This window comes from Mustela lutreola, chromosome 2, assembly GCF_030435805.1.
Source record: "Mustela lutreola isolate mMusLut2 chromosome 2, mMusLut2.pri, whole genome shotgun sequence".
Classification (NCBI taxonomy): Eukaryota; Metazoa; Chordata; class Mammalia; order Carnivora; family Mustelidae; genus Mustela; species Mustela lutreola.
In genome coordinates, this window is record NC_081291.1 from 8,993,261 (window position 1) to 9,019,739 (window position 26,479).

Genomic DNA, 26,479 nt, shown 5'->3' on the forward strand with positions numbered 1-26,479 from the left:
GTCCTACTCATCACCGACTTATTTTACAGATAAAGATATTCAGGCTCATGTGTTGGGCTGCTTGCCCAAGGGGCTCAGCTGACCAAGGTCGGCACAGCCTTCACCTAGAACACATTTGCTCTGCACCGTGCTACCCTAAGTCTCTCTCTCTCCACCTGCCCCTTTTTCTACCTGTGTCTCTGGTTCACTCATCCATCTATTGGTATGATGTTCAGCAGAGATGTCACTGTCATATGGTGGGTGGGCTCTAGAAGCTGGGCCAGGATCCATGGACTGTCGAGGCCCTCACGAGTGGAGACAGATCAGTAAGAAGTCATCTCAACACGGGGTGGTTGGAGCTGTTTTGGGAGTAATACCAGGCGAGGTGATAGCAGTGTGGCAGGGGGGGAGGGGACTTGATTTAGCTGCGGGGGAGGTCAAGGAAGACTTCCTGAAAGAGGTGGAATTGAAGCCAAGACAAAAGATCAGCAGGCATTTGGCAGGTGGGAGAAGGAAAGGAAGTGTATTTCAGGAAGGGGATGAGGGAACAGCATGTGCTAAGTCCCGGAGGCAACAGACAACTTGTTGCCTTTGGAAAGCTGAAAATAGCTCTGAGTGGCTGGTGCTCAGGGTTGGAAGTGGAGGAACTGGGGTGAGGCAGGCAGCGAGTGCCCTTGGTCGTACTGGGGCTTCTCAGTGAGGGCCAAGAAGTGGATCTTATTCTTAATGTGGTGGGAAACCATACAAAGGCTTTTTTGCTGTATATTAAATTATACTAAAATTTCAGCCTGAGCTGTTTGAGATTGTGGTTCTGTAGATTATAGGTTATGTGCATTGAAGAAATTATTTTAGTAGATAACTGATGGGATGGGGAATGAGTAATGTAATATTTCTTTTTTTTTTAAAGATTTTATTTATTTATTTGACAGACAGAGATCACAAGTAGGCAGAGAGAGAGGAGGAGGAAGCAGGCTTCCTGCTGAGCAGAGAGTCTGGTGCGGGGCTCGATCCCAGGACTCTGGGATCATGACCTGAGCCAAAGGCAGAGGCTTTAATACACTGAGCCAGCCAGGTACCCCAGTAATGTAATATTTCAAAAGATCCTTCTGCCTGTAGAATTGAACAGCTATCCTTGTTTTCTCCACTGATATCTGTGGGTCTGTTGTGTATGCCAGGCCCTGATTAGGGCCCAAGCAGAACCAAGATCCTTGCCTCAAGCAGATAGCAATAAAAATTAGTAATAAAGATATAGGAAGTCAGAAGATAAATGTAGCAAGAAGAAACAAGATAGGGCAGGGATAGCGAGTGATGGATATGTGTTCAGAGGGATGAATGCCACCCAGAGGGGTGATATTTAAGCAAAGGTGTGAAGGAGAAGTGATCAGTAGCAGAAATGCTCCGGGCAGAGGGAAGAGTTAGTGCAAAGGCCCTGAGGCAGGGGCGTTTGTGGCTTGTTCAAAAACCATCAAGGAGGACTGTGCAGCTGGAGCAGAGTAAATGATGGGGAGAGTGGAAGGAGGTGATGGCAGAGAGACAGGACTGAATCTTGTAAGATGTTGTGAGTCCTGGGAAGGACTTCAGCGCCCACCTTGAGTAAGGTGGGAGCCATGGAGGGTTCTGAGCAGAGGAGGGATGTGACTTGACTCAGGTTTTAACAGGCTCCCACTGGCCACATCTGTGTGAGTGTCACAGTTCTCATCTGTGTCTGTCCCTGTCCCCCATCTGTCTCCAGGAGTCCCAACCTGGACCCTGGGATCCAAGGATCATAAAACAGGTCCTGATCCCGACCCTGCCCAGTGGCCCATCAAGCCCCAGGAATCCCAGCCCAGGGTCGCGAGATGTGGGGGGACCGCGGTGGCTCTGACTCGGGCCCCGCTCCTCCCCCCAGTCTTCCTGCTCCTCCCAGGAGCGCCTGCACCAGCTGCCCTACCAGCCCACCGTGGATGAGCTCCACTTCCTCTCCAAGCACTTTGGCAGCACCGAGAGCATCACTGACGAAGATGGTGGCCGCCGCTCTCCTGCCGTGCGGCCTCGCTCGCGGAGCCTTAGGTGGGCAAACACCCCCCACCCTCACCCAAGTTGATGATCTGAGGGACTGTGTACTGCGAGACCTCTGTCCGCATGATTAAACGGGTTGCAACACGATGGGTGAGGTTTTACCGGGGTTGGGGGTGGACCCCACCCTGGCTGTTTTCAGAAGCAGGGGGCTGGACAGGATGGGTTTCTCTCCCCGCAGCCCCGGGCGCTCCCCTTCTTCCTACGACAACGAGATCGTGATGATGAACCATGTCTACAAGGAGAGATTCCCGAAGGTGAGACGGGGCGGGGGGCGGCCGCTGGGAGGCCGGGCGGCGGGAGCCCTCGCTCGCCTTAGCTCCGCGCGCCCCCTGGTGGCCGGCGCGCGCAGCGCAGGCTCCTGGCGGCCACAGCCTCCAGGCGCATCCCCGGCGCCGGCACCCCCGCCCCGCCTCTGTCCCTCCCGCAGGCTACCGCGCAGATGGAGGAGAAGCTGCGCGACTTCGCCCGCGCCTACGAACCAGACAGCGTGCTGCCGCTGGCCGACGGCGTGCTCAGCTTCATCCACCACCAGATCATCGAGCTGGCCCGGGACTGCCTGACCAAGTCCCGCGACGGCCTCATCACCACCGTCTACTTCTACGAATTGCAGGAGAACCTGGAGAAGCTGCTGCAGGACGTGAGTGCACGGGGCCGCTGGCCTCATTCGTGCCAGATGCCTTCCCTCACCCCACTTCCGTTCGGAGGGCGCCTACCACGTACCAGGTGCCGGTGTGGAGCTGAGATTCCAGGGCTGGACAGGAAGGACGTGGTCCTCAAGAGAAGGCTGTGGTCCTCATCTAGGTCTGATGGGGGCGGCGAGAATTGAACCTCCCTCACCTTCTTCCCGTCTTTACTCAAATGTCACCTTTTCAGGTGGCCTTTAGACCCTCTTACTTAAAATGTCAACCTCTGCTCCAACTCACCACCTACTGTCTCTTTAGTTTTCTTCTCCTTGGCACTTAGCACCATCTGGCATGATCTATCTATCTATCTATCTATATATTTAAAGATTTTATTTATTTATTTGACAGACAGAGATCAGAAGTAGGCAGAGAGGCAGGCAGAGAGTGAGAGGAGTAAGCAGGCTCCCCGCTGAGCAGAGAGCCCTATGCGGGGCTCAATCCCAGGACCCTGGGATCATAACACCAGATGAAGGCAGAGGCTTTAACCCACTAAGCCACGGAGGCGCCCCATGATCTTTATTTTTGTCTTATTTCTTGTCTCACTTACTCGATTTTTTAAAAAAAGATTTTATTTATTTATTTGACAGAGAGACAGTGAGAGAGGGAACACCAGCCGGGGGCGGGGGGGAGTGGGAGAGGGAGAAGCAGGCTTTCCACTGACCAGGGAGCCCGATGCAGGGCTCGATCCCAGGACCTGGGGATCATGACCTGAGCGGAAGGCAGACACTTAACCAACTGAGCCAGCCAGGCGCCCCTCACTTACTCAAATTATTAAGTAACTACTGTGTGCTGGGGCACTGGAAGCACAACAATAGACAAACCAGAGAAATATTCCTCCCCTCTTGGGGGCTGATATTCTTTTTCTTCCTTCCTTCCCCCCATTTTTTTTTTAAAGATTTTATTTATTTATTTGACAGAGAGAGAAATCGGAAATAGGCAGAGAGGCAGGCAGAAAGAGACAGGGATGCAGGCTCCCCGCTGAGCAGATCAAGTCCTAGGACTTGATCCTAGGACCCTGAGATCATGACCTGAGCCAAAGACAGAGGCTTTAACCCACTGAGCCACCCAGCCTCCCCTCTTTTTTTTTTTTTTTTAAAGATTTTATAGGGCGCCTGGGTGGCTCAGTGGGTTAAGCCGCTGCCTTCGGCTCAGGTCATGATCTCAGGGTCCTGGGATCGAGTCCCGCATCGGGCTCTCTGCTCAGCAGGGAGCCTGCTTCCTCCTCTCTCTGCCTGCCTCTCTGCTTACTTGTAATTTCTCTCTGTCAAATAAATAAATAAAATCTTTAAAAAAAATAAAGATTTTATATATTTATTTGAGAAGGAGAGACTGCAAAAGAGAGTGAGTGGGGGAGGGGCAGAGAGGGAGGGAGAGAGAGAACCTCAAGCAGACTCCCCTCTGAGCAGCAATCCTCATGTGGGGCTCGATCTCACAACTCTGAGATCATGACCTGAGCCAAAATCAAGAGTCTGATGCTTTACCAAATTGAGCCACCCAGGTGCCTCTCTCTCTTTTTAAAAAAATTGTATTTATTTATCAATTTGAGAGAGAGAGAGAGAGAGAGCAGGGGGAAGAATAGAGGGAAAGGAACAAGCAGACTCCCTACTGAGCAGGAAACTGGACTTGGGGTTTGATCTCATGACGCAGAGATCATGACCTGAACCAAAATGAAATCAAGAGTTCAACGCTTACCTGACTAAGCCATTCGGGAGCCCCCTTGGGGCTAATGTGGGAGGAGTATAGGAAACAGACAAATCAAGGAATTCCATGATTTCACCTGATGCTCAGGGCTATGAAGCGAATAGAGCAGGGCACCCAGACAGAGTGTCAGGGGCTCCCTTGTAATGTCCAGGAGGCCTCCCTGGAGGAGGTGACATTGAAATTGGGGCAGGAATAATGAGGACGTGACAGTTATGAGAAATGCCTGGCGGGGGAGGGGGAATGTGTGCCGAGCAGGGGGAACAGCCTGAGGTGAGAAGGGAGTTTGGGAAGTTTCAGGAGCACAGAACCCAAGTGACCGTGCTGTCTCCTGAAATAAAGTTGGATAAGTGCACAAGGACCAGAATATGGAGTTTTGGGCTGCAGGCCCCCATTCAGACCTGAAGGGCAGTATTGGTGTCATTATGGGTTTAATCTTTTTATTTTTTAAAATTATTATTATTATTCTTTTGATTTTATTTATTTATTTGACAGAAAGAGAGAGAGCGCAATCAGGGGAAATGGCAGGGAGAGGGAGAAGGAAGCTCCCCGTGGGCATGGTGTGTGATGCGGGGCTCCGTCCCAGGATCCCGGGATCATGGCCTGAGCCAAAGGCAGATGCCTGAGCCACCCAAGTGCCCCTATTCTTTTTTTTTTCTTTTCTTTTCTTTTTAGGATTTTATTTATTCATTTGAGAGACAGAAAGAGCACAGGCAAGGAGAGAGGCAGAGGGAGAGGGAGGAAGCAGACTCCCCACTGAGCTGGGAGGCCCGATGTGGGGCTCAATCTCAGGACCTAGAGATCATGACCTAAGCTGAAGGTAGACACTTAACCATCTGAGCCACCCAGGTGCCCCTCTTTATACGTTTTGAAGTTTTTTTTGGTTTTGTTTTGTTTTAATTTGACAGAGAGGGACACAGTGAGAGAGGGAACACAAGCAGGGGGAGTGGGAGAGGGAGAAACAAGCTTCCTGCTGAGCAGGGAGCCCAGTGTGGGGCTCGATCCCAGGACCCTGGGATCATGACCTGAGCCAAAGGCAGACGCTTAATGCCTGAGCCACCCAGGCGCCCCTCTTTATGGGTTTTGGCATCAGACCTGGTCTGAGTCTAGATTCTGCCACTAGGCTCATAGGAGTTGAGGGCATAGATACCCAATGGCCTGGATTCATATCTAGCTCATCACTTACTTACTGTGCAGCCTTTGCAAATTTACTTAACCTCTCTGTGCCTCAATTCTTCTGCTATAAAAAGGGAATTTGCTCATTCTTTCATTCCACTCATTCATTATATGAATTCCACTCATTCATAAATATGTATTTTTTTAAAGATTTTATTTATTTATTTGACACAAAGAGAGAGATCACAAGTAGGCAGAGAGGCAGGCAGAGAGAGGGGGAGGCAGGCTCCCTGCCAAGCAGAGAGCCCGATGCGGGGCTCAATCTCAGGACCCTGAGATCATTACCCAAGCCGAAGGCAGAGGCTTTAACCCACTGAGCCACCCAGGTGCCCCGCATTCATATATATTTTTTATATTATATATAAAAAGGGAATTTGCTCATTCATTAATTCCTTGATAATTCCATTCATCAAGCACCTATTCTGGGCCTCCCCCTGACCTAGAAGCTGGAAAATTATCTGGAAATAAAACAAACAAAAAGTCCCTGCCCTCAGGAAGCTGACATTCTAGTTAAGAAGAGTCAGAAGCAGGGTGCCTGGGTGGCTCAGTGGGTTAAAGCCTCTGCCTTTGGCTTCAGTCATGATCCCAGTGTCCTGGGATCAAGCCCCTAATCGGGCTCTCTGCTCGGCAGGGAGCCTGCTTCCTCCTCTCTCTCTGCCTGCCTCTCTGCCTACTTGTGATCTCTCTCTGTCAAATAAATAAATAAAATCTCTAAAAAAAAAATAAAGAGGGGCGCCTGGGTGGCTCAGTGGGTTGAGCCTCTGCCTTCGGCTCGGGTCATGATCCCAGGGGCCTGGGATTGAGTCCCGCATTGGGCTCTCTGCTCAGCAGGGAGCCTGCTTCTCCTCATCTCTCTCTCTGTCTGTCTCTCTGCCTATTTGTGATCTCTCTCTCTGTCAAATAAATAAATAAAATCTTTAAAAAAAAAATAAAGAAAGAAAGAAGAGTCAGAAGATAATTAATAGGCATCAGGGCTGGGGTGCCTGGGTGGCTCAGTGGGTTAAGCCTCCGCCTTCGGCTCAGGTCATGATCTCAGGGTCTTGGGATGGAGCTCCACATCGGGCTCCATGCTCAGCGGGGAGCCTGCTTCCCCCTCTCTCTCAGCCTGCCTCTCTGCCTACTTGTGATTTCTGCTTGTCAAATAAATAAATAAAATCTTAAAAAAAAATTAAAAAATAAAATAGGCATCAGGGCTGGGACTAGGATGAGACAAGTGATTCCCCGCCCTCCAAAACATGAAAGTAATTGTTGAAAAGTAGGTGTATTAATACTTAACATTATTTTAAGTATTTTATTTATAACCAGAATTTGTTAGAATTTTACTTCCCTGGTTTTAATGAAAACAAACTCATCAATAATATTTTCATTAAAACTTGATCACTGAGGGGTACCTGGGTGGCTCAGTCAGTTAAGCAATGGGTTCTTGGTTTCAGCTCAGGTCATGATCTCAGGGTTGTAAGATCAAGCCCCGTGTTGGGCTCCGTGCTCACTGGGGAGTCTGTTTGATATTCTCTCTCTCCTTCTCCCACTAACCCTCCTCCAACACTCTCAAATAAATAAATAAATCTTTAAAAAAAAACAAAAACGTTAATCATCGAAAAACCATGTATCGGTTGCCATACACTTTTCCTTTTGCTTCAACCTCCAGTATGGCTTGACACAGCCCTCCTGGGTCCTATCCTTGTTTAAATTTTGTTATTTTGCTTGTCAGAGGTTTTTGCATTATTTCTTTCAAATACTACATTAAAATATCAGTTATCTCGAAGACTGAGATTTTTGGCATCAAGGTGAGTGTCTCACTGCCTCACCCTGGTCTTGGCCCTGAGAGGCATGATAGAGAAATTCATATACGGCTTGTTAGAAGGGGCTTCATGGAGTAGGAAACCGAAGTGTAGTAGGGTAATGGTGATTGAGGACCCAGTCAGGAGCTGGGGTGTGATTTTATTTTATTTTTTATTCTTTTAAAGATTTTAGTTATTTGTGAGAGAGAGAGCACAAACACGGGAAGCAGCAGCGAGAGGGAGAGAAGCGGGCTCCCCGCTGAGCAAAAGCCCAATGTGGGACTCGATCCCGGGACTCCAGGATCATGACCTGAGCTGAAGGCAGATGCTTAACAGACTGAGCCACCCAGGCATCCCATGGGGTGCGACTTTAGAGTGGGGCAGTGGGGTCAAGGGAGGCCTCCATGGCGAGGTGACAATGGAGCAGAGACCCAGTGGAGCAGAAGTAGGAAGCTGCCCAGGGACTGGAGAGGAGAGCGTGCCAGGCAGAGGGAGTCGAACTTGGCCTGGAATATAGGGTTGTTTTGGAAGATGAATGAGTGAAAGTTTAAGGACAGTGCTGACTCTAATCATCATCTTTTTAAAAAAAGATTTCATTTATTTATTTATTTATCAGAGAGAGAGAGAGAATGCACACAGGCAGGGGGAGCAACAGGCAGAGGGAGAAGCAGGCTCCCCACCGAGGAAGGAGCCTGATGACCGACTTGGTCCCAGGACCTTGGGGATCATGACCTGAGCTGAAGGCAGACAGTTAACTGCCTGAGTCACACAGGTGTCCCTATCATTATTATTTTTTTAAATTTAAATTTAAATTTTTATTATTTTAAAAGATTTTAGTTATTTATTTGACAGAGAGATAGAGAGCACAAGTAAGCAGAGCAGCAGGGAGAGGGAGAGAGAGAAGCAGGCCCTCTGCTGAGCAGGGAGCCCCATGCGAGGCTTGATCCCAGGACCCTGGAATGATGACCTGAGCTGAAGGCAGCCGCTTAACCAACTGAGTCACCCAGTCGCCCTCATTATTTTTTTTTTAAGGATTGATTTATATTTGAGAGAGGTAGAGAGAGAGAGCATGCACGTGAGTGGGGGGAGGGGCAGAGGGAGAGAATCAATCCTCAAGCCAACTCCGTGTTAAGCGTGGAGCCCATTGTGGGGCTTGATCTCAAGACCCATCAGATCAGGCCGATGAGCCCAAACCAAGAGTCTGAGGCTCAAGCAACTGGGCCACTCAGGCACCCCCATCATCATAATTTTTACAGTGTGGCCTGGTCCTCAGTTTTCTCACCCGTAAAATGGGACAACAGCAGCACTGTGTACCCGGTGGGGTTGGGACAGGGGCCGGGCTGAAGCAGGGCGCCTGTGACCCCCACCCCCACTGTGCCCGCCACCCCAGGCCTATGAACGCTCGGAGAGCATGGAGGTGGCCTTCGTCACTCAGCTGGTCAAGAAGCTGCTTATCATCATCTCGCGCCCCGCGAGGCTGCTGGAGTGCCTGGTGAGGCCCCTAGGGTAGGGGTAGGGAGCGGGGCAGGGGGAGGCGGTCTTGGAGCCCGCTGCCAGCCAGTCCCTGCCCTGCCTCAGGAATTCAACCCGGAGGAGTTCTACCACCTGCTGGAGGCCGCGGAGGGCCACGCCAAGGAGGGCCACCTTGTCAAGACCGACATCCCGCGCTACATCATCCGCCAGCTGGGCCTCACCCGTGACCCCTTTCCAGGTGCCGGCTGGTGGGCGCAGCGGGCTGTGGGTGGACCCGCCCGGACTCCAGCCTCCGCTCACTGTCGGTCTCTTCCCAGACGTGGTGCACCTGGAGGAACAGGATAGCGGCGGCTCCAACACCCCCGAGCAGGACGACCTGTCCGAGGTAAGGCCCGGCGGTCCAGCTGGTAGCGCTCTTGCTCTGCCCGGAGAGGCCCTTGCCACCTGGCTCTCTGCCTTCAGCCCAAGTGGATCTCTTGGTCCTTGCTCCCAGCCTCAGTTTCCCCGTCTGAGGATTGGGTTAATAATAATAGCTGTTCCTCCATGGGCTTTTTTCTCTTTGTGGTAAAATACACATAATATACACCCGTGTACACATGGTACATAAGATGTGCCATTTTGACCATTTAAAAACATTTTAAAAAGATTTTGTATTTATTCGAGGGGCAGCTGGGTGGCTCAGTCCTTAAGTGTCTGCCTTCTGCTTGGGTCATGATCCCAGAGTCCTGCATTGGGCTCCCTGCTCAGAGGGAAACCTGCTTCTCCCTCTCCCACTCCCCCTGCTTGTGTTCCCTCTCTCACTCTGTCTCTCTCTTAAATAAATAAATAAATAAAATTTTAAAATAAAATTTTTAAAAATTTATTCAAGAGAGTGAGAGAGATGTGGGGCTAGAAGCAGAGGGAGAGGGACAAGCAGACTTGGCGCTGAGTGTGTAGCCCAATGCAGGGCTTGATCTCACCACCCTGAGATCATGACCCCAGCTGAAACCAAGAGTTGGATGCTTAACAGACTGAATCACCCACGAACCCCCATTTTAACCATTTTTAAATGAACAATTCACTGGGTTTTAGTACAATCACAATGTTGTACGGCCATCACCTCTATCTAGTTCTGGAACATTTTCATTACCCCCAAAGAAAACTGTGTCCTCATTAAGCCATTAGTTCCCATTCACCCTTCCCCCATCAGCCTCTGGCAACCACTGATCTGCATAGATTTGTCTATTCTGAATATTTCATATATTTTTAAATTTTACCTAATTGTATATTTCCTGTAAATTTCCAGGTATTTTATATAAATTCACGTTCACTCTGTGGCCTTTTGCATCTGGCATAACATTTTCAAGGTTCATCCATGTTGTAACGTGAATCAGTGCTTCATTCCTTTTCGTGGCTGAATAATATTCCATTATTGGGATCCGCCATATTTGTTTGTCCATCACCCATGGATGGACATTTGGAATGTTTCTATCTTTTGGCAGTTGTATGAATAGTGCTGCTGTGAATATCTGTGTACAAGTGTTTGGACAACTGTTTCAACTCTTTTGAGTATATAACCAAGAGCAGAATTGCTGGTCATACTGGTAATTGTGGGAGGCCTGCATGGGGTTTTGAGTAGGTTGGATTGTCTGTGTTAACAGCTCAGCATAGTAAAAATTGCCATAGTCCCACCTCCCTGTCAGCCACACTCTGACAGATGTTCCCCATGTCAGGTATTGGCCACACATGTGTTTTTGCTGAACTGCGCAGCATTTTTTAAAAACTTGAAGCAAAATATAGAAAAGAGAAGATTTTGACTCAAAATCTAGATTGGGGCCTTCTTTTGAAAAAATCAGAGGTTCTGATAACACCGTTGTGGACCCAGCTGGTACTAAGACGGGGCTACCCTATGATAAGGGGTACCTGCCTCTCTGCCACCCGGTGACTCCCACCTGGCCTGCCTGGCCCCAGAAGGCATTTGAACTTGGATCCTTTGTTTCAAACTCTTATCTATGAATTCTCATATACACACACTCTTTCCTTTATATATATATATATTTAATAGAATCTCACTACCCATGCCATTTGTTTAATTTTTTGAATAGGTAATGGAATGACATCACTCAAAACTCTAAAACTCTAAAAAGGTATTTATCTTTAATTATTGTTTGTAGGATTCTACTCATTCCATTCAGTCAAACTTGTTAATTGAGTGATTCAATTCTTCCATCTCCCTATTCTTTTTTCTTTTTTGCCTGGTTAATCTAAGTTTCTGAGAAGTACTGTTAAATCCTGGTTTTGAGCAATTTCTTCCTGTAATTCTATCAATTTTTTGGTGTTGGATGTTTTTAGGCTACATTCTAAGGAGCAGAGACATTTAATATTTTTATATCAAACATTTTTGTGTAATGTTTATGGAATGAATCACTTCATCCTAAAGAAAAATAAACATAATTTTCAAAAAAGGTATACAGTGAAGTATCCTATACCCACCCTTGTCGCCCACTGACCTATATCCCCCCAAATATTATTAGTATATGTGCTACTGAATACCCCCAAATATGATTAGATAGCTCTGTTTTGCCATAAAAACATACAGGACATACCATTCCTTGCTCCCCCCACTCCCCAGCATAATAAAATACTTTGGAGGGCCTTCTGAATCAAGGTACTGAGAGATTCCTCATTTTTTTTTTAACAGTGGCACAATATTCCTTTACACAGATGCCGCTCGTTTGTTTATTTAACCAATTTCCTATAGATGAACATATGGTTTATTTCCAATCTTGCAATGGGCAAGGTAATTAATACATATGTCATTTTTCACATGCAAATCTGTAGCATTAATTAAAAAATGAAATTACTGAATCAAAGGGAACATGCACTTGGAGTTCTTTTGAATGCCAAAGTACCTTCCAAGGGGGTTGTAGCAATTTATACTCCCAACAGCAAGTTATAGAACTACCTGTTCCTCCACAGCTTTACTCAGAGTGTTTAAGCCCTTTGGATTTTTTTGCCAATCTCCTAGGTGAAAAATTGTGTCTTGGGGTAGTTTAATTTGCTCTTCTGCCACTATATATGAGGTTCAGCATATTTTCCTATGGTTAAGAGCTCTAATTGTTCATGTATCTTGCCTATATTTTCTCTTCAATTGTTAGGCTTTTTGTTATTGATTTCTGGAAGCTCTTTATATATTAAGGTGATTATTTTCTAGGCTTCTTTCCTAATGGAAGAAGTTAGGAATATGGCTTCAGAGTCAGGCAGTATGGGTTCGAGTCCTGACTTGGTTACTCCCTTACTGTGGCACTTGGGTGAAGGACCCATCTACCTCCTCCCTGTGCCTAAGATTCCTCACATGTAAATGGAATAACAAGAGTTCCAATCTTATGATGATGGTGGTGGTCGTCTCTACTTTTCCCCTGCAGGGCCGCAGCACCACCACCAAGGCTAAGAAACCGCCTGGAGAGAATGACTTTGAGACCATCAAGCTCATAAGCAATGGTGCCTACGGGTGAGCCACCCGGGGCTCTGGCGGGGGGAGGGTGGCGGAGGCCGGGTGTCTCGGAGGTGATGGCCGGTCCTCGCTCTCTCCCCCTGCAGCGCTGTCTACCTCGTGCGGCACCGTGACACAAGACAGCGCTTTGCCATGAAGAAGATCAACAAACAGAACCTGATCTTGCGCAACCAGATCCAGCAGGCCTTTGTGGAGCGTGATATACTCACCTTTGCCGAGAACCCCTTTGTGGTGGGCATGTTCTGCTCCTTTGAGACCCGGCGCCACCTCTGCATGGTCATGGAATACGTGGAAGGTGTGACTGCCTACAGGACCGCAGGGAAGATGGGGGGATGCATGCTGGTCATGCTGGCTCAGCAGCCTCTCTGAGCCCTAGTCACCATATTGACTATCCACCTGTATGTTTATCTACCTATTTAATTATTCAGTCATTGATTATTGTCTCATCTGTTTATAACCTAGCCGTCTATTGATTTATCTATCTTTTTTCATTTCATTCAATATAGGACATCCATCAAATACCCACCCATCCGTCCTCCACCCATTCATTTGCTAATCTATAAGTTTTTCTTTTTTCTTTTTTTTTTTTTTTTATTTTTTATTTTTTAAATTTTATTTATTTATCAGAGAGAGAGAGGGGGAGAGAGCAAGCACAGGCAGACAGAATGGCAGGCAGAGGCAGAGGGAGAAGCAGGCTCCCTGCTGAGCAAAGAGCCCGATGTGGGACTTGATCCCAGGACGCTGGGATCATGACCTGAGCCGAAGGCAGCTGCTTAACCAACTGAGCCACCCAGGCGTCCCAATCTATAAGTTTTTCTATCCACTCATCCATCCATCTACTCATCTGTCCTATCCATCCATCTATCCATCCATCCGTCCACCCATCCATCCACCTATCCATCCATCCACCCATCCACCCATCCATCCACCCATCCATCCATCCATCCACCCATCCACCCATCCATCCACCCATCCACCCACCCATCCATCCATCCATCCATCCACCCATCCACCCATCCATCCACCCATCCACCCACCCATCCATCCATCCATCCATCTACCCATCCATCCACCCATCCATCCATCCATCCATCCACCCATCCACCCATCCACCCATCCATCCACCCATCCATCCACCCATCCATCCATCCATCCACCCATCCACCCATCCATCCACCCATCCACCCACCCATCCATCCATCCATCCATCTACCCATCCATCCACCCATCCATCCATCCATCCATCCACCCATCCACCCATCCATCCACCTCTCCATCCATTCATCCATCCATCCATCCATCCATCCACCCACCCATCCACCCACCCATCCATCCATCCATCCATCCACCCATCCATCCACCCATCCATCCATCCTTTCCATCCTATTCATCCATCTGTCCAGCCATCCACCCCATCCATCCATCCAATCATTTGATTATCCATCCCTCTGTCCATTCAGATGATCTGTTATCCATTATCCATTTATTTTAAAAAATTAATAGACTTTGTTTTTTAGAGTATTTTAGATTTACCAAAAAAATTGACTGGAAAGTACACTGAGTTCCCACATATCCCCTTTCCTCACAGTTTCCTCTATCCTTGACATGTTGTGTTTGTTATAATCGAACATTTGTTATAATCAAACCAATATAGATACATGATCATTAACTGAAGTCCCTACAGTAGGGTTCACTCTTTGCTTTGCACATCTATTTTTTTAAAAAGATTATTTATTTATTTATTTATTTGTTAGAGAGAGAGATCACAAGTAGGCAGAGAGGCAGGCAGAGAGAGAGGGGGAAGGAGGCTCCCCACTGAGCAGAGAGCCTGATGCGGGGCTCGATCCCAGGACCCTGGGATCATGACCTGAGCTGAAGGCAGAAGCTTAACCCACTGAGCCATCCAGATGCCCCCTCTCTACCCATCTCATGTATCTAGCCATTTAGTCACCCATCCATGTGTTCACCCACCTACTCAGCATTCATCCATCCATCAACAACCATGTATCCATTTATCAGTCCAGCACCCACCCTTCTATTTACTCTCCATATTTTGATTCCTCCGCCCACAACTCTGTCTCTAGCAGAGAACAGAGTCTCCCTCCATTCGTCTCCAATTTATCCATCAGCCTATCCATCCATCCATCTACTAGCCAGCTGCCAATGTACATTTTTTTCATCTGTTTATCCACCCATCCCCATCCATGCTTATGTTCACCCAAATATTAATTCATCCATTGCCCCAAACACCCGTACTGTGGTTAAGACACACGTGGTCTTATGGAGTCACACTATGCTGCTCCCAAGCCTTTAGTCAACCATCTATTCACTCAACAGATGTCCCCTCATGGTTTTCTTCATGCCACGTGCTGCGCTAGGCACTGACGGCACAGTTGGGACCCAGACAGACACCTCTCCCTCGTGGAGGTTACATTCTGATCTGTGTAGTCAGACAATAAACAAGCCAAAGGAGACCAGGTGATGTCATATATGAGCACGGCATTTTCAGGGAGAGGAATCCCAGGCGCAAAGTCTCTTAAGTGAGAAGGTGTCTGGATTTGGAGGAGCAGTGAGGAGGCCAATAAAGCCAGAGCCAAGTGAGCAAGCCAGAGGGACGGTGGGGGGAGGTGAAGATGGAGAGGTGATGGGGCTGAGCAGGCTGAACCTTCTGGAGCCCCGAATGGCATCGGATTTTACTCCTGGTGCAACAGACATCAGCTGTAATGTTTTAAGCGCAGCCGATATGATCTGATTTCTGTTTTGAGGATATCCGTTCGGCTGCTGCAGTGAGGTCAGAAGCAAGGAGACCAGGAGACCAAGACGGAGGTGACAGCACACGTTTAAGGTCATGTGCCTCCTAAGTGTGGCCCAGCCTCAAAGTCTCATTTGGAAGTCAATCCAGCTTGGTTCTCATCATAAGTGTGTGTCAGGATTGCCTAGGATTGTGGCCAAATGCAGATTCCTGAGCCCCACCCCTAGAGAGTCTGTCTGATTTTGTCAGTTTCTGACACTGAGCTAAATCTGGCTGAAGCAGAAAGAAAGAAAGAGGTTAAGAAAGAGAGAGAGGGGAAGGAAGGAAGAAAGAAAAGAAAAAAGAAAAGAAATTGACATCATTAAAAAAATCATGTCGCTTTCAGGAATGGTTGTATCTGGGTGCTCAAACCAATGTCACCAGGAATCTCTTCATTTCTTGACTTTGCTTTTGCATGTGTGGACTTTCCTCTAGACAGGCCCTGACAGAGCAGAGTTGCCATCCAGCAGATGGTAATTTACATCCTATGAGTTCAGCCATCTTTGTGAAAATAGAAGGGAAAGTCTGAGGGCTGATTTACTGAAGCGACCTGGGTTACATGCTGACCCAGCCGCTGCACCTGGAAGAAAATCCGGCCCTTGTAAGAGAAGTTAGGAATGGGTCTTAGGAGACCAAAATACAAATGCTGTTTATCGTAAACCCGGTAGGGGTCAGGAACCTACATTTTAAGGCCCCAGACCCTCAAGATTCAGACTCCAGGAGATCAAGGGCCATGCTCCCAGACTCGGTCAGTAAGTAGGTAGGCTTTTATCTTGACCAGATCTCACCTCCACCATCAACTCCCCGCATGATCCAACAACCTCTCTCTGAGTCTCAATCCCCTCCTGGGGGACATTGGCTGATTAGATTAACTTGGTGGGAATGGCTAAGAGGAAGAGAGAAGCCTGGTAGAGGGCACTCCCCATGGGGCCCAGGGAGAGGAGGCCCCTCTCCGAGCATCAGTTTTCCTTAGCTATAAAATGAGAGGCATGTGAAGCGAGGACATGGTGCATGGTGAGTGCCCAGCTCTGGGCCGAGGGTGCCTCCCTCTTCACGTGGGCCAACTCCTTCCCCCACAGGGGGGGACTGCGCCACCCTGCTGAAGAACATCGGGGCACTGCCCGTGGAGATGGCCCGCATGTACTTCGCGGAGACGGTGCTGGCCCTGGAGTACTTGCACAACTACGGCATCGTGCACCGGGACCTCAAGCCTGACAAGTGAGCCCTTCCCATCACCTCCTTCCCACGCCTCGGGCGGCCCCAGCCTGAGAGGACCAGGAGGGAAGTGGACGTGTGCCTCACTTCTGAGACCCACCTCCCACCACACACACTCCTTGCAGCCTGCTCATCACCTCTATGGGCCACATCAAGCTCACGGATTTTGGCCTTTCCAAGATGGGACTTATGAGCCTCACCACCAACCTGTACGAAGGCCACATTGAGAAGGACGCCCGGGAGTTCCTGGACAAACAGGTGTGTGTGCGGGCATGGGGGTCACTGTGGGTGGAGTGACCTGACAGAACCGCGGGCCCCAGGGCCTAGTGGGGGGCTCGGCTCTCCCTCGAGGCCCCTCCTGCGGCCAGGGCGCAGGCTGACGGCCTGCCCCCAGGTGTGCGGGACCCCAGAGTACATCGCACCCGAGGTCATCTTGCGCCAGGGATACGGCAAGCCGGTGGACTGGTGGGCCATGGGCATCATTCTCTATGAGTTCCTGGTGGGCTGCGTACCCTTCTTTGGCGACACACCTGAAGAACTGTTTGGACAGGTCATCAGTGGTGCGTGCATCTATGGGGGGGCAGGCGGGGGCCCGGGGACCTGGGCCAGCCCAAAGTTTTGTAGACTCCAAGAGTGACCCCCAGCCCTGCCTTTTCTGCAGATGACATCCTGTGGCCAGAGGGGGACGAGGCCCTGCCCACCGATGCCCAGCTCCTGATATCCAGCCTCCTGCAGACCAACCCCCTGGTCCGGCTAGGCGCAGGTAAGGGGTCTGATTTTTAGAGAAACTAAGGACTGGGAGCTATTGCCAGAGAGCAGAACTCCAAGTCCAAGTGGTCTGAGGCTATCTGCGGGGCTGGCCTTCGGGGGTCTCTGGAATCGAGTCCTGTCCTCCCCTCCTCCCTCCCCCACTCCCTCTCCAGGGGGTGCTTTTGAGGTGAAGCAGCACAGTTTCTTTCGAGACCTGGACTGGACAGGACTGCTGAGGCAGAAGGCCGAGTTCATCCCCCACCTGGAATCCGAGGACGACACGAGCTACTTCGACAGTGAGCAGGGACAGGGGGCGGGATCCGGTGAGAGGGGCCCTTGGTTAGGCCTAGGATGGTACCCCAGCTGAACAGGGGACGTCCCAGTTCCAGCCAGAGGAGAGGGCTGAGGTTGTGGTCGGCGCGTGGATTGCTCAGATGCGTGGCCTGGCATGGAGCGCCCTAGGTGGGATCTGGAGGTGTGGCTTTCCTGGAGTCTCCGAAAGTGGGGCGGGGACCTAGCCTGGGGGCGGGGCCTGAATCTGACCCGAGATAAGGCCGGGGCCTAGCCGCGGCGGGGCGGGACCTGCGGGCCCGGCTGGAACGAGGATCCGGTTCCGGTGGGGGTGTGATCTGAGGCTGGACCCGTGCCCGCGGTTATGGCCCACCCCCCAATCCCTCAGCCCGCTCAGACAGGTATCACCACGTGAACTCCTATGATGAGGATGACACGACCGAAGAGGAGCCTGTGGAAATACGCCAGTTCTCCTCTTGCTCCCCGCGCTTCAGCAAGGTGGGACAAGCCTGCGCTAGGGGTGGGATGAGACCCAGGGAGGGCGGGGCCTGGGCGGAGGCGGGTCTTTGCTTCCCCCCAACCACCGCTTGAGGAGGCGGAGGGTGGTGGGTCCGCAGGGGGCGGGGCTGAGGAGACCGGAGAGCAGGGTCCCAGGCGTGAGGTCTCACGCGGGGGAATTACTGAGGGGATAAGAGATCTGGGGAGATAAGGCCTGCGGGGGAGGCAACCTGGGGGTCTTGGGACTGGCCTGTGGCATTGAGTGGAATCTGCCGGGACCCTAGACAGATGTGGAAAGGAGGCCCACGGTGGGGCGAGCTAGTTCTGGACGGGGCGGGGTCAGGGGGCTTGGGGCAAGGCTTGGCAAGGCTGGGCGAAGTCTAGCTTTGAGGAACAGTGCGCAAGGGGGTTCAGGGCCTAGCCGGGGCGAGAGTAGACATAACTGGGTGAAGCCTGCGGAGGTGGGGCACGAAGGAGGCCATATTCTTGAGGGCATGGGCGGTTGTGGAGAGGGGCCTGAGTTGAAGAATTGTAGGTGGTCGGGGTACTTCTCAGAATTGGGCGGGGCCCGGCCTTGGGGGTGGAGCGTAGTTTGGGCGGGCCCAGCGGTGGGGAGCGGATTGGTTCGCGAGCGAAGGCGGGAACTGGGGCCGAGCTTGCCTCGCACCGCCACCACCTGCGGGCTGGTTCAGGTGTATAGCAGCATGGAGCAACTGTCGCAGCACGAGCCCAAGACCCCGGTGGCGGCAGCGGGGGCCAGCAAGCGGGAGCCGAGCGCCAAAGGCCCAGAGGAGAAGGCGGCCGGCAAGCGGGAGGGCCTGGGAGGCCTGACCCTGCGCGAGAAAACCTGGAGAGGGGGCTCCCCGGAGATGTGAGCAGGTTCAGGACTGGGTTTGGGGGCGGGGCCCAAAGGGGCGTGTCTCTTCTGACCACGACCCCTTCTTGCAGCAAGCGTTTCTCGGCTTCCGAGGCCAGTTTCCTGGAGGGGGAGGCCAGTCCCCCGCTGGGCGCGCGCCGCCGTTTCTCCGCGCTACTGGAACCCAGCCGCTTCAGCGCCCCCCAAGAGGACGAGGATGAGGGCCGGTTGCGCAGGCCTCCCCGGCCCAGCTCTGACCCCCCGGGTTCGCTGGATGCGCGGGCACCGAAAGAGGCAGCTCAAGGGGATGGCACCCCCAGCGCTGGGGACCTCGACGCCAGTGAGTGCCCCCTACTGCCGCCTTCCCCAATTCCGCAGTGGCCATGTAGTGAGCACTTAAGTGAGCGTGGTGCTGTTTATGCAAGAGCTCACCCACTCTTCACACTCCAGCCTGGGGATTCTCATCAACATGGGGAACACCCCATATTCCCCGCTCAGTCAACAAATGTATTAGAGCACTCCTCTGTATCAGGAGCTGTGCTAGATGGATACGTTACCTGCTTTCGTGAAACTCACAAGTAAGAGAAGCGGGAAGAGCATTCCAGGCAGAGGGAACAGCATGCAGGAAGTCCGTGGCCTTGGACTGACCCCTAACCCACCTGCTCTGTTGCAGCTGACCGCTCACGCCCAGGTGACCTCTGTCCAACCTCGAAGGATGGGGACTCATCCAGTCCAAGGGCCACCAATGACCTGGTTCTGCGCCGGGCGCGGCACCAGCAGCTGTCAGGAGACCCAGCAGTAGAGAAGAGACCTTCTCGAACCGGGGGCAAAGTCATCAAGTCAGCTTCTGCCACTGCTTTGTCTGTCATGATTCCTGCAGGTGACGCCGGGCTCCACGTAGCAGGGGAGGGGCTGTCTCCATTTGTGCCAGGATAGGCCAATGAGAACACCGTATTTTCCCTTTTCACAATGATTGGCTCTGGGATGGACCAATGAGAACTCTGGGACTTTGACTCGGGAGGAATGAGGAGCAGCTACAGGGAGAGGTTTATCTTGTTGGCCCCATCTCTGACCATGATTCTGTGTCTGCAGTGGACCCCCATGGAAGCTCACCCCTGGCCAGTCCCATGTCCCCACGATCTCTTTCCTCTAACCCATCCTCACGGGACTCCTCACCCAGCCGGGACTACTCACCGGCTGTCAGTGGGCTCCGCTCCCCTATCACCATCCAACGCTCTGGCAAGAAGTACGGCTTCACACTGCGTGCCATTCGGGTCTACATGGGTGATTCGGATGTCTACAGTGTCCATCACATTGTCTGGGTGAGCACACATGCTTGGAGTCTATGTCCCGAGGTGAGGGGTGGGTGGGTGGACGAGAGGGGAAGAAGCCCCCCTCCCCCCGGGATGAGGGACAGCTTAAACTGTAGAACCAGGACCTAGATAAGAGTCCTCTGTGAGCTGTGCTCTCACTTCCATTTCTGAGCCTCAGTTTCCTCATTTGTCAATTGGGGAGAATGATTACTGGTTCATAAGGTGTTAAGAGGGTTGCTGTGCATACAGAGCTCGGCGTCTGGCACAGAAGCGCAGGGAGAATTTTTCGTTACTATAACTCTGACCCTACCCCTGTGGGGTGTCTTGTCCCCAGCACGTGGAAGAGGGGGGCCCAGCCCAGGAGGCCGGGCTTTGTGCTGGTGACCTCATTACACACGTGAACGGGGAGCCTGTGCACGGCATGGTGCATCCTGAAGTCGTCGAGCTGATCCTTAAGGTGCGTGCAGGGGAGGGCGCACCCTGCGGGGAGGGCCAGGGAGGGTTGGAGACATCCTGGGGAACTGGAGCTGCCTGAGCAGCCTCCAGCAGAGCATTTCTCTCCTTTCTTCCCCTAGAGTGGCAATAAGGTAGCAGTGACTACAACGCCCTTTGAAAATACCTCCATTCGCATTGGCCCTGCACGGCGCAGCAGCTACAAAGCCAAAATGGCTAGGAGGAACAAGCGGCCCTCTGCCAAGGAGGGTCAGGAGAGGTGAGTGGGGCCAAATGCAGTTGGCAGGCCTATAATCAGCAGACTGAGGGAACGCTTGTGTTTTTGTGGTGGTTGTGTCGTATGACCAGTGGGCGGGTCTAAGGTGGGAGGTGGTGAGAATCTGCGAAGGAAAGCGCCCAGGATAAGTGGCCGGCCGGGCCATCAAGCAAAAACAAGAGGATAGAGAGAGAAGGGCTAGGGAAGTGGGAGAAGTCAGGAAAGGAAGCTGTGCCAGGTTTCCAGGCTGGGCGAAAAACCTTGTGGGAGGTGTCTTGGGAGATGGGCAGGGCCAGCACTTGTCAGTTAAAGAGGGTGCTGTTCGGGAGCCAGTACTGACCTGTCGGATAGATAAAGACTGGGAGGACTGGGAGAAGGGATTTCCATGTGAAATGAGCCACTAGGCAAGACCCAGCCAACTGAAAACGTTTCTTCCCTTTGAGGTAGGAGGAGCGAAGAGAGGTGGGTGGGGCCAGGAGACTTGTGTTTTGATCTGAGGGTTTGGCGGTTTGGCCTGGAAAGTCGTTGAGTGGGGATTTGAGTGAGAGGAGCCAGGCAAAACTTGAGTCAGGTGAATTTCTTCCAGCCCTCCTTAGGTAGGTGGCCGCTGGTGGGGAGGGGCTAGAGAGGTGGGCGGGGCCAGAAAAGGATGGTCCTGCGTGGATGGGTGTTTTCCGGGTTTGGGCTAGGGGTTGCCTGAAAGGAATGGGGGCCTGAGCTGGGAGGAGCCGCATGGGACCAGCCTTAAGGGAAGTTCTTTCGGTTTTGATAGGTGGGTGGCAGCTGGAGAGGGAGGGGCTAGGAGGGGTGGGCGGTCCCCAGGGGCCGACGTGCGGCCCTAAAATGGAAGGAAGCCAGGAGTTCTGGAACTTGGTGAAGGGTAGGTGGCCCCCTCTTTGTCCCCCAGCAAGAAGCGCAGCTCCCTCTTCCGCAAGATCACAAAGCAGTCAAACCTGCTGCACACTAGCCGCTCGCTGTCGTCGCTGAACCGGTCGCTGTCGTCCAGCGACAGCCTCCCGGGCTCGCCCACGCACGGGCTGCCTGCACGCTCGCCTACCCACAGCTACCGCTCCACGCCCGACTCCGCCTACCTAGGTACGCTCTGCGCCTGCGCGCGGCGGGCCGAGCGGCGCAGGGTGGCGGGTCTGTGCCCTGGCTGTGCCCGCAGCGCGCGACAGCCCCTCTCGCCCACCCGCAGGCGCCTCCTCCCAGAGCAGCTCGCCGGCCTCGAGCACGCCCAACTCGCCAGCATCGTCGGCGTCGCACCACATCCGGCCCAGCACGCTGCACGGCCTGTCGCCGAAATTGCACCGCCAGTACCGCTCTGCGCGCTGCAAGTCGGCTGGCAACATCCCCCTGTCGCCGCTGGCACACACGCCGTCCCCGACACAGGCATCGCCGCCGCCGCTGCCAGGCCACACGGTGGGCAGCTCGCACACGACGCAGAGCTTCCCTGCGAAGCTGCACTCGTCACCGCCGGTGGTGCGCCCGCGCCCCAAGAGTGCCGAGCCCCCGCGGTCGCCGCTCCTCAAACGCGTGCAGTCAGCAGAGAAGCTGGGAGCCTCGCTGGGCGCCGACAAGAAGGGCGCACTGCGCAAACACAGCCTCGAGGTGGGCCACCCGGATTTCCGCAAGGACTTCCACGGCGAGCTGGCACTGCATAGCCTCGCCGAATCTGACGGCGAGACGCCCCCAGTCGAGGGCCCTGGCACACCTAGGCAGGTCGCAGTTCGTCGCCTGGGCCGCCAAGAGTCGCCCCTGAGCTTGGGCGCGGACCAACTGCTGCCTGAAGGCGCTCCCAGGCCACCGGTGTCCAGTAAGGAGAAGGAGTCTCCGGGTGGTGCTGAGGCCTGCACCCCACCCCGTGCGACGACCCCTGGGGGCCGGACCCTGGAGCGGGACCCCAGCGGCACACGGCACCAGAGTGTGCAGACAGAGGATGGAGTGGGTGGGGTGGCCAGGGCTGTGGCAAAGGCTGCGCTGAGCCCAGTGCAGGAACACGAGACCGGCAGGCGCAGCAGTTCGGGTGAGGCAGGCACACCCCCGGTGCCAATTGTCGTAGAGCCTGTGCGTCCGGGGTCCAAAGCCGTGGCACCCCAGCCTCCTGGTGCAGACTCCAAAGGGTTGCAGGAATCCACATCCCTGGCACCTTCTGTTCCTGAGGTCCCCCGGGGTCGGGAGTGCTGGGTGCTGGAGGTGGTGGAGGAGCGGACCACACTGAGCGGGCCTCGGTCCAAGCCCACCTCCCCCAAACTCTCTCCAGAACCCCAAGCCTCCTCCCCAGCCCCCACAAAGAATGCGCCCAGCAGTGCAGGGCCCCCAGTCCCACCCACTTCCCTCTTGGTCCCAGCCACCAAGCCTGAGGTGGGGCTGACCTCCCGGTGCCCTGCTGAAACTATACCCCCAGCAGGCCTGACCAAAAAAGGTGCCCCCTGTCCCACGCCTCCAGGCCCGTAGCCGAGGGGGCCGCTGGCCCTGCTCTGTACAGCCACCTGTATACATATGTACACATATAAATAAAGTGTGTCTGTGCTGTGTGAGCTTTCTGGGGCTCACCCCACCCCTGGCGGGGCAAGACATTGTGTTTCTGCCCCCTTGCCTGTGTGTGTCTCGAGGCCTGAATACCATGGAGAAGGGAGGTGAGTTTTGGGTATACCCTTCCTGTGGTCCTACTTTGGGTCTCACTTATGCACCAGCTGTCCCCAGACCTTCAGGGAGAGAAGAAGGGCTGTAATGTTGTCTGGAGTCCCAGTCCCCACTTGATGAAAAAGGTTAATAGCCCCGTCCACAAATTTCCTTTTATTTTTCAACAGTCCTAACAGTCCTGAATCACGTATTGTGATTCTCATTTGGCAGATGAGTAAATAGAGTCACAAGTTAAGGCACATAATTAAACTCACACAGTTAGACATTAAACTGGGGATCAAGCTGAAGTCCCAAGAGGCTTCTGAGCCTTAGCTCTTATGTGCTCTGCTCAGATTCCTGGAGAGAAAGGTTTTCTTCTCCCCACAGGGCTTGTAGGCCTTCACCAGAGGCTGGAAGGCCTTCCACAGGGCTGGCAGCTGGGCACATAATGTGCCACCACCCCGCTTCTCCTCTCTGAGGTTACGATTCATGTCACCCACACAGGTCCAGGGTACTGCTGGGGCTACACACCACTTGGAGTGGTCTTCTGTGGCATTGAAGGCCGGCCCAGCTGGCCCAGGGAAAGCTATCTGGGTCACATCGAACACCTGCTGGAGCCTGGAGCAGTTGGAGGGTAGGATGCCAGGAGAGTTTTGCCAGAATTGGACCTGCAAGTTACTGCCAAGGGCTTCTGCCAACCAGCCAGAATACAGGTCTGTGGAGGATGGAAAAAGGGCATGGACAGGGTCAGGGTCATTGCTAGGACCACTTCCCCTTTCTGAGTTCAGTTTCTTCAGTTGTCAATTCCTGGAGACACAAGGAATGACAACATTAAAACAGCCCTTACCAAATGCTTTATAGGCATCACTTCATAACAATCTGTTAAAGTAGATACCAGTGTCCCCATTTCTCAGATGGGTTAAACTAGGGCTCTGGTTAAATCACACATCACATAGCCAGAAACCAATATGTGAACCCAGGTCTGTTAGTTGTCTACCTCTCATTGATTTTGGCCGTCAGAGTCCTAGTCCTTATTATTCCTAACCTGCCCTTAGCCATGGACACACCAGGCACCCCCTCTGAAGAAAAAGAGCTTTGCAATCCTCAACTTCAGGACTCACCATCTCCAAATTTTCCAAATTTGGCAAAGCTCTGAAATGTGTCCCCTGCCTTGGATGTGAGCGTTACACTGCTGTTCCAGGGGCCGTGGGGAACGTGGTGGCCCTTGACCACATCTTCCAGATAGGGGACTTTCTGAGCGAAGGTGGCATCTAGCTTGTGGTCATACACTAGGGGGTAGGTGTAGGTCAGCTGTCTGCCTGGAGGGCAAAGGTAGAGAAAATAAGGGACTGTTCCACATTCTGGCCTCGGAATCAGGGATTCACTTTGCCTCCCTCTCCACACTCACCAATCTTCCCAAACTGAGTGAGGGGAAAAGACACACAGAGCAGGGTCTGCCCGTAGGTTCGGGCGCTAGAAGGCCAGCTGTATGCAGCAGAGCAGGCAGGTGGTGGGAAGTGAGGAACACTGTGGACCAGCCAGAAGCCCCCTTCTTGGTCCAGGAGCAGCACACCTGAACCAGAAGACAGGGGTCAGGAAGACTGCTTTTGCATCCCCAAAAGCACGTGTGCCACCAGGAACACCCTCCGTTTGCAGGGGACCTGGAGAAGGTGTGGGCAGTGTCAAAACCACTGCTGAGCTTAGTTTCTGCAGCTGTTAATTCTTGCAGTCAAGAAGAAAAACAATATAATAAGGAAACAGATGTTCAGAGTCTGACAGAGCACCCCCTCCACCACCCCATCCCTGGGCAGGGCAAGGGTTAGCTGGGGAAAATGCATAGGAACACCAGAGCCCTTCCCCAGCCCCAACCCGGGACTCACCCTTTGTGTGCCCTCGGCTAGACCAGTTCTGAGCCCTGCTGGAGTTAGGTGGCTGGTCATTGTATAGCAGGAAGGCGAGCTGAGGGGAGATGGATGGGGCAACTTGAAATTTCCCCCCAAGCTGGGTCTTAGAGTCTTATTCCAGGTTCAGCCCAGGCCCTCCTTCACCTGGCTGGCGTTCCGGTACAGCGGCAGCAAGCTGCGGCCCACAGCCCCCGCCGAGCTGTTGATGAACCCCGCGCCGTCGCGCCAGCCCCCTGAATCCTTATCCATGTACTTGTATCGCAGTCCGCTCTGCGCTGCATCCCCGGGCCCGCTCTGGGCTGGCAGCTTGTAGACAACGAACCTTAGAGTTGAGGAATGGGAGAAATGGAAGGAGGGGAAGACGGGGAACCCCAGGCTCCACGCAATTGCGGAGCAGTCCCCAGGCCCACCCCGGGCGACGGTCGGCGCCTGTGCACTTACCAGTCTACAGGCTGCCCCGAGTCCCCATAGCAGGTCAGGGTCCTTACAGGGACCCATAGCAGCGCGGCCAGGAGCAGCGGGCTCAGCATGGCCATGCCCTTGGGTAGAGGAATCTCTGTTAAGGCCCGGAACGCCAGGTCACGAGCTGGGCCGGGCCGGCCCCTAGACGACTTTCAGTTCCTCAGACAGGCGTGGGAACCCCAGCCGGAACCTCACGAGGATGGAGACTGCCCGCGAGACAGAGAAGCTGAGATTTGACTCAGTTCTGGGTCTCCGGAGGCGGGGCTTCCTTTCGGACGGTCCCCTTAGGCACCGCCTCCCGCTTCCGGGAGACTCAACTCTCGATATACTCCACCCACCGGTCACCTCAGGCCACGCCTTCCACGGCCACATGGTTCCCCCCCCTCCCGCCTTCGACTCCTTTCCCGGCCAATCATAGCTCATATCCCTCTGCTAGGCCCCGCCTCCGTCTCTTTCTACTGTGGTTAGTCTCAAACCGCTCTTCGCCGCCGGTACCGCGCAGCTCCGGCTCCTGGGTCAAAAGCGGTCTTGGATTTTTTTTTTTTCCTTTTCTGTCTTACAACCTGAGGTCTACCTCTTGTGATCTTTGCTCTTTTAAGGGGCGCTTGTGCTCCTGGTCCTCCCCATTTTCATTCCACATGTTTTCCTGGGGCCCGCCTGAGCTAGCTATGCGAGGGTATAGTTTGTGCTTGCTTCGGCGGCACCTGTATTCAAGGGAGTATTT

The 26,479-nt window shown here is 52.8% G+C and overlaps 2 protein-coding genes across 5 annotated transcripts in view; one reads left to right on the forward strand and one right to left on the reverse strand.

Moving 5' to 3' along the window:
• Nucleotides 1-23,345, forward strand: part of MAST1 (microtubule associated serine/threonine kinase 1) — a 32,151-nt gene extending 8,806 nt beyond the window's left edge. For 3 of the 4 annotated variants that reach the window (XM_059160116.1, XM_059160115.1, XM_059160114.1), the window contains 22 exons: nt 1,868-2,028; nt 2,216-2,291; nt 2,465-2,674; nt 8,766-8,867; nt 8,954-9,086; nt 9,166-9,233; nt 12,253-12,338; nt 12,428-12,636; nt 16,212-16,350; nt 16,473-16,605; nt 16,742-16,907; nt 17,009-17,110; nt 17,271-17,393; nt 17,777-17,886; nt 18,579-18,757; nt 18,835-19,082; nt 19,416-19,622; nt 19,835-20,064; nt 20,390-20,512; nt 20,631-20,767; nt 21,672-21,859; nt 21,963-23,345. In XM_059160116.1, coding sequence (XP_059016099.1) covers nt 1,868-2,028; nt 2,216-2,291; nt 2,465-2,674; nt 8,766-8,867; nt 8,954-9,086; nt 9,166-9,233; nt 12,253-12,338; nt 12,428-12,636; nt 16,212-16,350; nt 16,473-16,605; nt 16,742-16,907; nt 17,009-17,110; nt 17,271-17,393; nt 17,777-17,886; nt 18,579-18,757; nt 18,835-19,082; nt 19,416-19,622; nt 19,835-20,064; nt 20,390-20,512; nt 20,631-20,767; nt 21,672-21,859; nt 21,963-23,221 — 4,389 coding nt within the window. In that variant the 3' untranslated portion in view covers nt 23,222-23,345. The remainder of the gene's footprint in view (nt 1-1,867; nt 2,029-2,215; nt 2,292-2,464; nt 2,675-8,765; nt 8,868-8,953; nt 9,087-9,165; nt 9,234-12,252; nt 12,339-12,427; nt 12,637-16,211; nt 16,351-16,472; nt 16,606-16,741; nt 16,908-17,008; nt 17,111-17,270; nt 17,394-17,776; nt 17,887-18,578; nt 18,758-18,834; nt 19,083-19,415; nt 19,623-19,834; nt 20,065-20,389; nt 20,513-20,630; nt 20,768-21,671; nt 21,860-21,962) is intronic. The other variant, XM_059160117.1, reaches the window with a different exon arrangement.
• A 203-nt stretch (nt 23,346-23,548) lies between these two features.
• On the reverse strand, nt 23,549-26,073 carry DNASE2 (deoxyribonuclease 2, lysosomal). Its single transcript, XM_059160125.1, has 6 exons — nt 25,735-26,073; nt 25,438-25,615; nt 25,270-25,348; nt 24,798-24,962; nt 24,511-24,708; nt 23,549-24,104 (listed from the first exon to the last, which is right to left on the reverse strand). Exons 1-6 carry the CDS (start codon nt 25,827-25,829, stop codon nt 23,719-23,721), a joined length of 1,101 nt encoding a protein of 366 aa, XP_059016108.1. The 5' UTR covers nt 25,830-26,073; the 3' UTR covers nt 23,549-23,718.
• Between the last annotated feature and the right edge of the window lie 406 nt (nt 26,074-26,479).

What these genes read in the sequence shown, in the direction of transcription:
- DNASE2 (XM_059160125.1), bottom strand. Translation starts at nt 25,829, where the DNA reads ATGGCCATGCTGAGCCCGCTGCTCCTGGCCGCGCTGCTATGGGTCCCT. An exon ending in CACTCAGTTTGGGAAGATTG is followed by an intron (nt 24,709 to 24,797) that starts GTGAGTGTGGAG and finishes TTTGCCCTCCAG; the next exon opens with GCAGACAGCTGACCTACACC. An exon ending in ATTTGGAAAATTTGGAGATG is followed by an intron (nt 24,105 to 24,510) that starts GTGAGTCCTGAA and finishes CATCCTCCACAG; the next exon opens with ACCTGTATTCTGGCTGGTTG.